At 45.2% G+C, this 15068-nt stretch overlaps 1 protein-coding gene and 1 non-coding gene across 10 annotated transcripts in view; both read right to left on the bottom strand.

Moving 5' to 3' along the window:
• The window catches only part of UBE4B (ubiquitination factor E4B), a 148777-nt gene that overhangs the window by 16708 nt on the left and 117001 nt on the right, over window positions 1-15068 (bottom strand). For 8 of the 9 annotated variants that reach the window (XM_024356276.2, XM_063786433.1, XM_024356272.3 and 5 more), the window contains 3 exons: window positions 13322-13557; window positions 6411-6537; window positions 3596-3740 (listed from right to left, as the gene is read on the bottom strand). In XM_024356276.2, coding sequence (XP_024212044.1) covers window positions 3596-3740; window positions 6411-6537; window positions 13322-13557 — 508 coding nt within the window. Of the gene's footprint in view, window positions 1-3595; window positions 3741-4836; window positions 4988-6410; window positions 6538-13321; window positions 13558-15068 lie in introns of those variants that run through there. The other variant, XM_024356281.3, reaches the window with a different exon arrangement.
• Window positions 1508-1610, bottom strand: LOC112207022 (U6 spliceosomal RNA). Its single transcript, XR_002941508.1, has one exon. It is a non-coding gene; the product is annotated as a U6 spliceosomal RNA (small nuclear RNA).

Here is a 15068-nt window from a genome sequence, read left to right on the forward strand (position 1 = left end):
ATACCAAATTCCACTAGGCTCAAAATTCCAACTAGGGCCCTCGTTGAGAAACACTAACCTAGAGAGCATGAGTGGGAAAGAAATTGAAGCCTAAGGGCTGAGTGCTGGAGCTCACCAAGCTCAGACTTCAGGGAGATGAGCAGGAACAGCCAGGGCAGTGGGAGGTAGAAAGTGACTTCAAAGCCAAATAAAAATTATTTCTGAAATAGCAATTGTGGGAATTATTTGGGCCTTTTTCATCCATTAACACAGGAAAAATCAATATTATTTGTTCAGTTGGCTCATAAACAAATGCTATTAAGTACTGACTATGAATACGAGAATGTGCTATAGACCTGCATTCCAACATCTAAAATATACGCTGGCCAGCCATGGTGGCTCACAACTATAATCCCAGCATTTTGGGAGGCTGAGGTGGGAGGACTGCTTGAGGCCAGGAGGTTGTAGGCTGTAGTGAGCTAAGATCTGCCATTGCACTCCAGCCTGGGTGACAGAGCAAGACTCTTTCTTTCTTTTTTTTTCTTTTCTGAGACGGAGTCTCGCTCTGTTGCCCAGGCTGAAATGTGAAATGTAGTGGCATGGTATCAGCTCACTGCAACCTCTGCCTCCTGGGTTCAAGTGATTCTCCCACCTCAGCCTTCCAAATAGCTGGGATTACAGGCACCTGCCACCATGCCTGGCTAAATTTTGTATTTTTAGTAGACACTGGGTTTCACCATGTTGGCCAGGCTGGTCTCAAACTCCTGGCCTCAGGTGATCTGCCGGCCTCGGCCTCCCAAAGTGCTGATATTACAGGCATGAGCCCCTGTGCCCGGTCAAGACTCTGTTTCTATTAAAAAATAATAATAATAATAAGGCTGGGCATGGTGGCTCATGTCTGTAACCCCCGCACTTTGGGAGGCTGAGGTGGGTGGATTGCTTGAGGCCAGGAGTTCAAGACCAGCCTGGCCAATGTGGCAAAAGCCCATCTCTACTAAAAATACAAAAATTAGCCGGACGTGGTGGTGCACGCCTGTAATCCCAGCAGGCATAAATTGAGCCAAGATTGCGCCACTGCACTCCAGCCTGGGTGACAGAGTGAGACTCTGTCTCAAAAAATAAAATAAAATAAAATAAAAAATAATTTAATAATAAAAATAGTAAGTAAATAAAATATAAGACCAGCTTGGGAAAACTAGCAAGACTCTCTCTCTTTAATATTTATTTATTTATTTGAGACGGAGTCTCACTCTGTCGCCCAGGCTGGAGTGCAGTGGTGCGATCTTGGCTCACTGCAACCTCCGCCTCCCGGGTTCAAGCAACTATCCTGCCTCAGCCTCTCGAGTAGCTGGGACTACAGCAGTGTGCCACCACACCCAGCTAATTTTTGTATTTTTAGTAGAGACGGGGTCTCACCATGTTGGCCAGGATGTTCTTGATCTCTTGACATTGTGATCCACTCGCCTCGGCCTTCCAAAGTGCTGGGATTACAGGCGTGAGCCACCACCCCCGGCCTAATATTTATTTTTAAAGGATGGAATGCTTTATGAATTTGCATGTCATCCTCGAGCAGGGGCCATGGTAATCTTCTCTGCATTGTTCCAATGTTAGTATACGTGCTGCTGAAGCAAGCATGTGAGACCTTGTCTCTATAAAAAAATTTTTTTTAATTAGCCAAGCGTGGTGGTACATGCTTGTAGATCCAGCTCTTTGGATCTACAAAGGCTGAGGCAGGAGGATCACTTGAGCCCAGGAGGTTGAGGCTGTGGTGTGCTATGATCCTGCCAGTGCACTCCAGCCAAGGCGACAGATCAACACTCTGTCTTTATTTATTAATAATAATAAAAAACAAATAAGTAAATAAAATATAAGCTGGGCATACCAAGCACTGTGAATGGTATAAAGTGGGTGTTACAGAAGTAAGGAGAAAGGTGAGAATTTTCAGCTATGCTGATTGGCGAAGACAAACGTGAGGGAGTATTTGGATAGGACCTTACTCAGAGAATGGGTAGAACTTTAATACATAAGAAGAAAAGCAGGTATAAATGGGAGCTAAACATTGGTACACATGGACGGAGATGGGAACAACAGACACTGGGGACTACAAGGGAGGGGAGTGAGGGAGGAGTGAGGGTTGAAAAACTACCTATTAGGTATTATGCTCACTCCCTGGGTGACAGGTTGAATCATAAAGCCTCAGAATCACGGTATACCCATGTAACAAACCTGCACACGTACCCCATCCCCTGAATCTAAAATAAAAGTTGAAATTAAAAAAGAAAAGAAAAAAAAAAAAGCCTGGGCGCGGTGACTCACGCCTGTAGTCCCAGCACTTTGGGAGGCTGAGGCGGATGGATCACCTGAGGTCAGGAGTCCAAGACGGGCCTGGCCAACATGGTGAAACCCCATCACTACTAAAAATAGAAAAATTGTCCGGGCGCAATGGCTCACGCCTGTAATCCCAGCACTTTGGGAGGCCGAGGAAGGCAGATCACGAGGTCAGGAGATCGAGACCATCCTGGCTAACACGGTGAAACCCCATCTCTACTAAAAATACAAAAAATAAGCCAGGCGTAGTGGCAGGTGCCTGTAGTCCCAACTACTTGGGAGGCTGAGGCAGGAGAATCACTTGTACCCAGGAGGCAAAGATTGCAGTGAGCTGAGATCGCGCCACTGCACTCCAGCATGGGTGAAAGAGCAAGACTCCGTCTCAAAAACAAACAAACAAAATACAAAAACTAGCCAGGTGTGGTGGCAGGCGCCTGTAATCCCAGCTATTCGGAAGGCTGAGGCACGAAAATCGCTTCAACCGGAGAAGCGGGGATTGCAGTGAGAAGAGATCGCACCACTGTACTCCTGCATGGGCAACAAGTGTGAAACTCTGTCTCAAAAAAAAAAGAAAAGAAAAAGTGAAGGAAAAGCAGTCCCCACTTTGACATGAGAACCCCTTATGGAAATCAGTTCTGATTCTGAGCCTGACAATTCCAAGAACAGAATCAATAAACCTAAGCCAATCTAAGAAGTCACCAGCAACTGTCAAGGGCCTCATAAGCGACCAAGGAAGTATCTCAGTGGCTGCTACGCACGTCAGGAAAGAGCACTGCTACTGGCACAGCACGTGCTTTCCATGGAACCTGGCAAGCCAGGCCTCTTTTCTATTAATAACTGAATATAAAACCCAAGATCAACTGAAAGGGAAAAAACACCCCGCCAGGATCCTGAGTGATTCACACAGTTGCCTAGAGAAGCCCATAGGAACAAATCAAATTCTTGTCCAGCAGACATAATTCTAGAGATTTCTTTCCTAATTATGTTCATGAATATTAATATATTCAGACAATAAAAGCTCATCTCCAAAAAAGCCCTTTAAAATTAAAAAGGCAGAGAAAGTTTTCAGTGTACATTTTCAAAGACTTCTCAACCCATTTCTTAGCTTCAGATAAGGTATTTAAGAATTTTCCTATTCCAACCCTGCAATATGATTTCATGGAAGGAAAATCCCAGCATGTCAGATCGCATATCATCAGACCCACAAATGCAGCCCCAAAGCAGCTCTGCCCGTGTGTGGAGGCAGATGGCCTGCAAAGCTGTCCAAGCCTCTGGACCACGTCCTCACCCGGGGCAACTGGTCCCACTGTTCTTTGTTCTTCATCTCTTCCTGCACTTCATGGATTCGCTTCAGAGACTCCAGACTTTCATCGAGCAAAAACGTTGTGTCGTTTATCAACATGTTTATATAGCGAACAAACTGCTTCCCGGAGCTGGAAAGGCAATTATATTGTACATGGTCATGCATCTCCCTGAAGCAAAATGCCACAGCAAATCCCAGGGAACAGGCACCTCCACCCAGACTGCAACTATCTCACCCTAAAAGCCTGGCTACCCTGGCACAAGTCAGGCACTATGGAATTCAAGGACCACCAAGCTTCTCTTTAGATTATGTTAATCTTGTTTCTTTTTGAGACAGGGTCTCACTCTGTCGCCCAGCCTGGAATGCAGTGGCACAATCACAGCTCACTGCATCCTCGACCTCCAGGGCTCAAGCAATCTTCCTGCCTCAGCCTCCTAAGTAGCTGGAACTACAGGCACACACCACCACGCCCAGCTTTTGTATTTCTTGTAGAGACAGGGACTTGTTATGTTGCCAGGGCTGGTCTCAAACTCCTGGGCTCAAGCGTTCCTCCCACCTCAGCCCCCCAAAATGTTGGGATTACAGAGATGAGCCACCGCACCTGGCCTGGATTTTGCTATTCTTTTAAATTGTTTATGATAAGCTCATTCCAGTGGTATTTGGAGCCACCTTGCATGGTTGATGACAGTCAAGTGCTAAATATTGCAGAATTTTATAACCAGATTCCCCTGGCACCTTAAATTGGGCAACAGAGGAAACAGTCACACCATGGAAAACCAGCAAATGCTGACTCCCCCACCCCGCTTCCCAGAGCAGGCTTACCAGCACACCCCTAGCTCACTCCCTCAATGTTTTTAAGGAGAGAAAACACTTCTTCCAGACTAGAACAGGAAATACGCATATACTCACCAATATACCCAGAAAATGCAAATAATTAACCACATATAACAGATAAGAAAACAACTGATATAGTTATTCCTTATCACAAAGACTGACGCATGGAAGAAAAATTGGAACCTGTAATATTGATAAAGTGGGATATTAACTTACTTTAAAACTGGAAGCCTCCAATCTAAGGAACTGTTCTGCAGATCGTGTTATAATGAGAACTTGTTGGTGAACTGAAATAGCTTGGCCTACCTCTGTTAGACTCTGGAGATGCCAGATTCGTAGAGAAAAAAAGAAGCTACACTTCAGGGTCTACAACTGTGCAATTACGGGGTGGTAAGCCCATGCTGGAGAAGAGAAGTTCCTGTGAACAAGTGCAGGAGGCCTCGATCTCAGGAACATGGCAAGTTCAGGACAAGCGCTCCAATCAGCACCATTCAGACCAAGCCATGGGCCTGCCTCGTGCCAGGCTTTAGCTGGAACACAATTCTGACCATAAGAGCAGTTTATGGAAACAAAAAGTTAAAAAGTTTGCTTCACAGAAATCTATCTGGCAAATAGTTATTCCACTGGTAATTTGTATATTATTGACTAGTAATTCGGTTAACAAGTATAGCTAGATTTGATCAAAGATCTAACATGGGTTGCAAAAGATCCAAGTAGGTGGGATAAAATTTTTATTTATTTATTTATTTATTTATTTATTTATTTGAGACGGAGTCTCACTCTGTTGCCCAGGCTGGAGTGCAGTGGCACCATCTCGGCTCACTGCAAGCTCCGCCTCCCAGGTTCACGCCATTCTCCTGCCTCAGCCTCCTGAGTAGCTGGGACTACAGGCGCCCGCCACCGCACCCACCACCATGCCTGGCTAATTTTTTGGTATTTTTAGTAGAGACGGGGTTTCACCAGGTTAGCCAGGATGGTCTCGATCTCCTGACCTCGTGATCCGCCCTGCTCGGCCTCCCAAAGTGCTGGGATTACAGGCATGAGCCACCACGCCCGGCCCTTAGATGGGATAAAATTTTTGAAGAATAATTCAAGAGTTCAGCATCTTCATCTCCCTTTTGTTTTTAGGCACTGACAGATAATTTAGATGGAATTACTAATGTCCAGGTTTAAGCAGTCACTCAGATTTCAGGTAGGTATATGAAAAGTCTTTAATTAAGGTTTAGGGCCTTACCACAAAGAATGATACTTTAAATGACAACTCTGACCTAATTGTTGCAAAATCTAAAGTCCTTCCAACATTCAAGAACTAAGATTTCATTTCACTCATTCTGACAACTTCATTTAACACTGTCATCGTAGAAAACACCAAAAAAACACTTAACCCATCATCTCAGCATATTTATAGGATCTTTTCTTTTCCTTTCTTTTTTTTTTTTGAGACGGAGTCTCGCTCTGTCACCCAGGCTGGAGAGCACTGGCACAATCTCGGCTCACTGCAAATTCTGCCTCCCGGGTTCAAGTGATTCTCCTGCCTCAGCTTCCCAAGTAGCTAGGATAACAGACGTGCGCCACCACACCCAGTTAATGTTTTGTATTTTTAATAGAGATGGGGTTTCACCATGTTGGCCAGGCTGGTCTTGAACTCCTGACCTCAAGTGATCCGCCCGCCTCCGCCTCCCAAAGTGCTGGGATTACAGGCGTGAGCCACCACGCCCTGCCCTATACAATCTTCGCTTGTGTACCACCCCCAAAGTATCTTGACAAATCTAAAATTCAGCAATATCTTGCAAGTAAAGCCATTTAAAAAATCCTGCCCACATTTAGTGGCATCTTGTGGTAAACTCAAAGGAGTCTGAGACCAAGCAAACAGTCAACAAGAACCCAGCTGTGCATGCTTTTAAGCTGCAATCCTACCTGCGATTTGCAAGAAAGCAAGTTGTGACACGAGGGGCCCCATACTCACTTGAACTCCTCCATAAAGGTGCCATGGTGAGCTATGTTTTGCCAAAGGCTTTTAAAAATGGTGCTAATGTGATAGCGAATTGTGAACTTGTCATAAAACTCGCTGGTGGCTCCGGTATGCTCAACATCTAAAGAAGAAAGACAAAGGTACTGAGGGATATGTACTTTCTTGCTTTCCAAATCCAGTTATTGCCCCAACAATGATACTGAGTGAATGTAAAACCTGCAAAATCAGAGAGCTGGTGAAATTTTGCACTTCTTTTGCATGTAAGGCACGACAGAAATTATAAGCTGCTTTTAAAGACAAAAGTTTCACAATGAAGATTTGACAATGACACAACACCTAAAGGAACGGGGCTAGGAAAACTCCCATCATTAGGACAACATCAACTTACCAATGACCAAAAGCTGAATTATCATACTCCCCCACCTAATTTTAAGTTATTAATTTACAGAAATTCTATGGCACCTCAAATGGACATACTTCAGCGGATAAAAAGTTAGGTTTAATTTTATTGAGGGCCATGTATTTACTAAATGTGTCTATCTATTGACCATTTTTGGTGTTGAAAAAACACCAATGTGTCTATCATCCCTAAATCTATTATAAAGAGGGATAAAAATCAAACTTGTTTGTCCAAATGGCAAAAGCTTAGGCATGAGAAATTTCAGAATTCATGACAAATTTTATTATTATTATTATTATTTTTGAGACAGAGTCCCGCTCTGTCGCCAGGCTGGAGTGCAGTAGCACGATCTCAGCTCACTGCAACCTCTGCCTCGGGGTTCAAGCAATTCTCCTGCCTCAGCCTCCCTAGTAGCTGGGACTATAGACATGCACCACCACGCCCTGCTAATTTTTGTATTTTTAGTAAAGATGGGGTTTCACCATATTGGCCAGGATTGTCTCGATCTCTTGGCCTCATGATCCACCCACCTTGGCCTCCCAAAGTGCTGGGATTACAGGCGTGAGCCACCATGCCCAACTATTTTATTATTATTTTTTTGGAGACAGGGTCTTGCCCTGTCACCCAGGGTAAAGTGCAGTGGTGTGAATAATGGCTCACTGAAGCTTCAACCTCTCGGGCTCAAGTGATCCTCCCACCTCAGCATCCCAAGTAGCTGGGACTGGAGGTGTATCCACCACGCGTGGCTTATTTTTTATGGCTGAGCGTGGTGGCTCTCGCCTATAATCCCAGCACTTTGGGAGGCCGAGGCAGGCAGATCACTTGAGGCCAGGAGTTCGAGACCAGCCTGGCCAACATAGCAAAACCCCGCCTCTACTATTAATAAAAATACAAAAACTAGCAGGGCATGGTGGTGTGTGCCCATAATTCCAGCTACTCAGGAGGCTGAAGCAGGAGAATTGCTTGAATCCAGATACAGAGGTTGCAGTGAGCCAAGATCATGCCACTGCACTCCAGCCTGGGCGACAAAGCAAGACTCTGTCTCAAAAAATTTTTTTTTCACTTTTAATTTTTTTACAGATGGGGTCTCACTATGTTGCCTAGGCTGGTTTCAAATTCCTGCCTCAAGTGATCCTCCTACATCGTCCTTCCAAAGTACTGAGATTACAGGTGTGAGCCACTATACCTTGTCTTTGATATTTTCTGTATTTTCCAAAGAACACATTTTTTGTGTGTGTGACCAAAAAAGGAAACAGCTATTTAAAAATAAAATAAGATAATTAACACCTATCATACTAAGATCTGAAAGTACTTATGTATATTCATTAAGTAACCTTTCCTTAAAATAAACTAAATGTCATTTATTAATTGTATAAAAGCATGAGCTAAAGTGTGGAGTGTTGACATAAGGACAGCCTACAAGAGGAAGATACAGGAGGACCAACCCAACGCCTCATATCATCTAAAATGCCCCAATATCTGCACCCAATTCTGAATATAGTAGAGACTAAGTAAATGTTAATTTATTATGTAGCAATATGTATCTCAGCAGGGCCCCGCATCTGTATTTCCAGCACTTCAGGAGGCCCGGGTGGGCAGATCACTTGAGCTCAGGAGTTTGAGACCAGCCTGGTGAACATCGTGAAACCCCGTCTCTACAAAAACCACAAAAATTAGCTGGGTGTGGTGGCACATGCCTGCAGTCCCAGCTACAGGGGAGGCTGAGGTAGGAGGATCACTTGAGCCCGGGAGGTCAAGAGTGCATGGTGCTGTAATTGTACCACTACACTCTAGCGTGGGTGACAGAGCAAGACCCTAGCTCAAAAAAAAAAAAAAAAAAAAAAAAGAAAAGAAAAGAAAATGAAACAAAACAATATACATTTCTCCCAACAGTTTTTTTTTCTTCTTATTCACTTCTACTGTTCCCTCAAAGTCATACCAGCCCAAGTTCTAATTCCCAGGTCCTTGTTCTAGAAGGCCGTAGGTGGACTAGACTTGTGTTGAACCTCTCCCTCCTCCCCCCAGGTATTCTTGCTGCCTTCTTTCTTTTTTTTTTTTTTTTGAGATGGAGTCTCACTCTGTAGCCCAGGCTGGAGTACAGTGGCAAGATCTTGGCTCACTGCGACCTCCACCTCCCAGGTCCCGGTTCAAGCAATTCCCCAGCCTCAGCCTCCCAAGTAGCTGGCATTACAGGCCCCCACCACCACACCTGGATAATCTTTTGTATTTTTAGTAGAGACAGGGTTTCGCCATGTTGGCCAGGCTGGTCTCGAACTCCTGGCCTCAAGTGATTCACCTGTCTCGGACTCCCAAAGTGCTAGGATTACAGGCGTGAGCCACCACGCCCAGCCTAACTTGAGCATTTTCTAAGCTAGAATACTATCTCTGTGGTGTTAAGAGGAGCTTGTTCCACATACTGATCTTGTGTGTGGCAACTTTTAATTTATCTCTGAGAGTCCCATCTGCTCAGGGACCAGGACCTAATCAGCCAGGTCTTCACATGGAGGTGATGAGCACTGGGGACTATGTCTGTGATGCCTCCCTCAGGGGTACCCTCACACCGGTCCCTTAGTAGCTGTAGGAAGACCAGCACAGTAGCCAGGGGGACCTGTGCTAAAGGGCATCTGCGAGGTTGCTGCCACTTGCTAGCCACTGACCTTCAGCAAGCTTCTTGACCCTTTTAAGCTTCAGTTTCCTCATTTGTAAAGTGGATGTATTTATAGTACTATCTTTAGGACTGCTGTGGGGATTAAGTGAAAGGATTAGTAAGCATTCAATAAGTGGTGGCTATTATTAGTACAGACGTCATCCATCTATGACTGAAGAGGTGGTCCAGGCCAGAGGGCACACATGGCAAAGAGGAAAGAGAGAACAACCCCCACCCAATTCCTTCTGGAACATTCCCAGCAGGACTCCACTAGGCCCAGCACTCGTCTTATAGGCAACAGGCCCAGTTCTGTTGTGTACACACAAACACACAAACACACACACACACACACACACACACTCTCTCTCTCTCTCTCTCCTGAAGCCACAGTGACAGGCCCAGAACACTGACTACAAAGTAAATTTAACTAAAATTGTTTTGTGTTTACTACTAACAATACATGTTTACTGTAGAAAAATTAAGAAGTTCAGATAATAAAATAAAAATAAAAACTATTTATAATGCTACCATTCAAAAATAACCACTGCACTGTTACTATTTTGGTGTATGTCCTTCCCTACATTCCTTTTTTTTTTTTTTGAGATGGAGATTTGCTCTTGTAGCCCAGGCTGGAGTGCAATGGCACGATCTTGGCTCACTGCAACCTCTGCCTCCCTGATTCAAGTGATTCATCTGCCTTAGACTCCAGAGAAGCTGGGACTATAGGTGTGCACCACTATGTCCAGCTAAATTTTTTTGTATTTTTAGTAGAGACGGGGTTTCACCATTTTGGCCAGACTAAGCCTCCAACTCCTGACCTCAGATGATCCTCCTGCCTCAGCTTCCCAAAGTGCTGGGATTACAGGCGTGAGTCACTGAGCCCGGCCAGTTGTTTTTATTATTTTCACTGCAATGCTTTATAAATAATGCTGTGGAGAACATCACTTACAAACATTCGTAATTATTTCCATTGAATAAATTTCAATAAATTAAATTCTTATGTCAGAGTATAGCTATTCAGTTGTCTCGTAGCTCCAAATCCACTCTTTTTTTTTTTTAAATTTTTTTAGATCTCGGCTGACTACAACCTCCACCTCCTGGGTTCAAGCGATTCTCCTGCCTCAGCTTCTCAAGTTGCTGGGATTACACGCATGCATCACCCGGCTAATTTTGTTTTGTTTTGTTTTTTGTTTTTGTTTTTGAGATGAAGTCTTGCTCTGTCACCAGGCTGAAGTGCAGTGGCGCGATCTCGGCTCACTGCAACCTCTGCCTCCCCGGTTCAAGAGATTCTCCTGCCTCAGTCTCCCGAGTAGCTGGGACTACAGGCACATGCCACCACGTCCAGCTAATTTTTGTTTTTGAGACGGAGTTTTGCTCTTGTTGCCCAGGCTGGATTACAATGGCGCGATCTCGGCTCACCGTAACCTCTGCCTCGCGGGTTCAAGTGATTCTCCTGCCTCAGCCTCCCAAGTAGCTGGGATTACAGGCATGTGCCACCATGCCAGGCTAATTTTGTATTTTCAGTAGAGACAGGGTTTCACCATGTTGGTCAGCCTGGTTTTGAACTCCCAACCTCAGGTGATTCGCCCACCTCAGCCTCCCAAAGTGCTAGGATTACAGCGTGAGCCACCGTGCCAGGCCTAATTTTTGTATTTTTAGTAGAGACGGGGTTTCACCATGTTGGCGAGGCTCATCTCGATCTCTTGACCTTGGGATCCACCCACCTCAGTCTTCCAAAATGCTGGGATTACAGGCGTGAGCCACCACGCCCGGCCTAACTTTTACTTTTAGTAGAGACTAGGATTCACCATTTTGGTCAGGCTAGTCTTGAACTCCTGACCTCAGGTGATCCACCACCTTGGCCTCCCAAAGTTCTGGGATTACAAGTGTAAGCTACTGTGCCTGGCCGAAACCCAGTCTTTTTACCTTTTTTTTTTTGTTTGTTTAGAAACAGGGTCTTGCTCTGTTTCACAGGCTGGAGTGCAGCAGCAAGATCATAGCTCACTGCAGCCTTGAACTCCTGGGCTCAAGCCTTCCTCCCACCTCTGCCTCCTTAGTAGCTGGGACAACAGGCATCTAATTTTTAAATTTTTCGTAGAGATGGGGTCTCGCCATGTTGCCCAGGCTGGTCTCCAACTCTTAGGCTCAAACGATCCTCCCACCTTGGCCTCCTAAAGTGCTAGGATTATTAGCTGGAGTCACCATGCCCAGCCCACATGCACTCTTTGTAGTTGGCTTTGTGATTCTGGGGCTGGCACTGCAGAATCTTTCCTTTGGCAGCCCGCCCTCTCTAGGGTTGCCAATAGGGGGTGCTGCAGGAGAACTGGAAAACTGAAGGAGAAACAAGGGACTTAGGACCTTGCACTTACTGTCAGCAGTAGCAGTTGGTTCCAATTTTCAGCTTTGTCTCGTACCCCCAGAGCTAGCAACCGTGCACAACCCCCGAGAGAGACACCAGCACCAGCTGGCCAAGGGCCTTCCACAGAGGACTGGGTCCTAGCTCCATCCAAGCCCTCATCAGGGCAGCTGGGTTCTGAGATGCCCAGGCTCTTCCCTTGGGTCCCCAGACTGAGGGATAATAGATGGCTACTTCCTGCACCTACTATTTGTTATCCCAGTGCTTTTTTTTTTTTCTTTTTTGAGACGGAGTCTTGCCCTTTCTCCTAGGCTGGAGCACACTGGTGTGATCTCAGTTCAATGCAACCTCTGCCTCCTAGGTTCACTCGATTCTCGTGCCTCGGCCTCCTGAGTAGCTGGGATGACAGGCGCCGCCCACCACGCCCAGCTAATTTTTGTATTTTTAGTAGAGACGGGGTTTCTCCATGTTGGCCAGGCTGGTCACAAATTCCTGATCTCAGGTGATCCACCCGCCTCGGCCTCCCAAAGTGCGGGATTACAGGTGTGAGCCACCGCACCTGGCCCTGATAAAAGCATTTTTAAGGCTCTTGGTGTGGGCTGCTAAACTGCCTTTCAGAAAGGCTTTAAATCTGCATTCTCATGAGAGTTTCATAGCACTAAATCTGCACACTGGCTATAGGGTAGATTAAGCAGGTTTTTTGCAGGTTAGCTTACTTCTCTACAACCATGCTTGTACCAGGTATTTTCAACTTAAGAAATAAATTTGACAGGTGAAAAGTGGTATTATTATTATTATTATTATTATTTGAGATGGAGTCTTGTTCTCTTGCCCAGGCTGGAATACAGTGGCGGGATCTCAGCTCACTGCAACCTCTGCCTCCCAGGTTCAAGCAATTCTCCTCCCTCAACCGCCCTGGGACTACAGGCACCTGCAACCACGCCCGGCTAATTTTTTTTTGTATTTTTAGTAGAGATGGGGTTTCACCATACTGGCCAGGCTGGTTTTGAACTCCTGACCTTGTGATCCGCCCGCCTTGGCCTCCCAAAGTGCTGGGATTACAGGCATGAGCCACCGCACCCGGACCAAGAATATGCATTTTTAACAAGCTCCCTGTTTTACCCACACTTTGGAAAGTGGGTTATAGGATAGTGTTAAAAAACAAATGCTGTAAGTTCAAAGGTAAAATGAACCAGATTAATTCCATTCAGATAACACTACCAACTTGTGCTCTTGATACCCTGGGTCTCGGTGCTAATCATCTGACTTTCAGTGGTTCCTGCTGAATCATCAGAGACCAGTAGGTGGAATGGTTGTCCTACTCCTAACTACTCAGGGCAAGAAGAACCAAAAGTACATCCTCTGCAGGCCACAGGTTAGTAGGTTATACACACAGGTAGCAGGATATTAGGTAACAGGCTTAGAGCAACGTCGTCCACTAGCTTTAGATGACCTTACCTAAGTTGGCCTGCCATGTGCTACACTGTGTTCCAGCAACCTACCTGTATAAAACTTCATCAGGGAAGGTACCAACAACTTGGTGGAGAGAGGATGGTTCTCAATCATTTCAAAAAACTTCTGGGTTCGTGGCTGAACAGCAGGGTTGGTCATAAACATGACTTCTACCAGTTTGGCCACCAAATATGGGTTTCGGATGTAGTTCTGGTTGCACAACATCACAACAAGGAACATCACAATATCCTGAGTACAGGGCTCATAAAGCGCCTGGGGAGAGTATCTGAACAGAGGCAAGAAGAGCAAGAAAGAGACCGCTGAGAAACTGCTGAGAAACTCATCTTGGGTGAAGGCTGGTGTCAGTAAGTGAGGAGGGGAAGGCAGGATAAATAGGTTTGGGAGTGCCCTTGAACTCGTTCAGTTTACAGTGACTTTTTTATTTTTTGAGACAGAGTCTCGCTCTGTCGCCCAGGCTGGAGTGCAGTGACGCGATCTCGGCTCACTGCAAGCTCCGCCTCCCAGGTTCACGCCATTCTCCTGCCTCAGCCTCCTGAGTAGCTGGGACTACAGGCACCTGCCACCATGCCCGGCTAATTTTTTTTGTATTTTTAGTAGAGATAGGGTTTCACCATGTTAGCCAGGATGGTCTCGATCTCCTGACCTCGTGATCCGCCCACCTCGGCCTCCCAAAGTGCTGGGATTACAGGCATGAGCCATTGCGCCCAGCCTATTTTTTTTTTTTTTTTTTTTTGAGATGGAGCCTTGCTGTGTTGCCCAGGCTGGAGTGCAGTGGCACAATCTCAGCTCACTGAAACCTCCACCTCCAAAATTCAAGCGATTCTCCTGCCTCAGCCTCCTGAGTAGCTGGGACTACAGGTGCCTGCCACCATGCCCAGCTAATTTTTGTATTTTTAGTAGAGATGGGGTTTCACCATGTTGGCCAAGATGGTCTTGATCTTTTGACCTCGTGATTTGCCCACCTTGGCCTCCCAAAGTGCTGGGATTACAGGCATGAGCCATTGCACCCAGCCTACAGTGACTATTCACACTGTAACAAGACAGATTTAAAACCAAACATGGTTACTGGCTGTAGCATGTTATATTAACTATAAACAAAACCTATGATCAAATCAGATAAACTTCACAAAAGATCATCACTACCAAAACATAAAAATTTTGATAGTTTTTTTTTAATCTCTGCTGAAAATGAGAATAAATGAAATTTTCCAATAGGTGTCTTTTGTATCACTGTGAATAGAACAAATTTTAAAATGTGACTTGAGTTGCTTAAATTCCAAGGTTGGTTTTTCAACAAATAAACCATGTTTTTGAGTCACTTTTAAAATTTCATACCAATCAAAATCACGTGTCACCAATGATTTGGGTTTTTTTGTGTATGTTGCCCAGGTTGGAGTGTAGTGGCATGATCTCTGCTCATTGCAACCTCTGCCTTGATTTGGGCTTTTTTTTAAAGGCAGCTTTTATGACAGCAATATAACTTGCTCCATTTACTTTTGGCCCTTATTTTAAAATCATTTATACTAATTTTGTTTTTTTCCCGTTGTTTGTTACAAAACTTTCACAATTTGTATTCTGTGACTGGGGACCTATACTATTTATTTATTTTTTTTTTAAAGAGATGCAGACTTGCTGCGTTGCCCAGACTGGTCTTGAACTAGGCTCAAGCAATCCTCCCGCATGTCTGGGACTACAAGCATGAGCCACAGTGCCCAGCATGACTTTTACTTTTCACAATAGACTTCACATACCACTCCCTCAGCTAGCCATAGGTGC

This window comes from Pan troglodytes, chromosome 1 (assembly GCF_028858775.2).
Source record: "Pan troglodytes isolate AG18354 chromosome 1, NHGRI_mPanTro3-v2.0_pri, whole genome shotgun sequence".
Classification (NCBI taxonomy): domain Eukaryota; kingdom Metazoa; phylum Chordata; class Mammalia; order Primates; family Hominidae; genus Pan; species Pan troglodytes.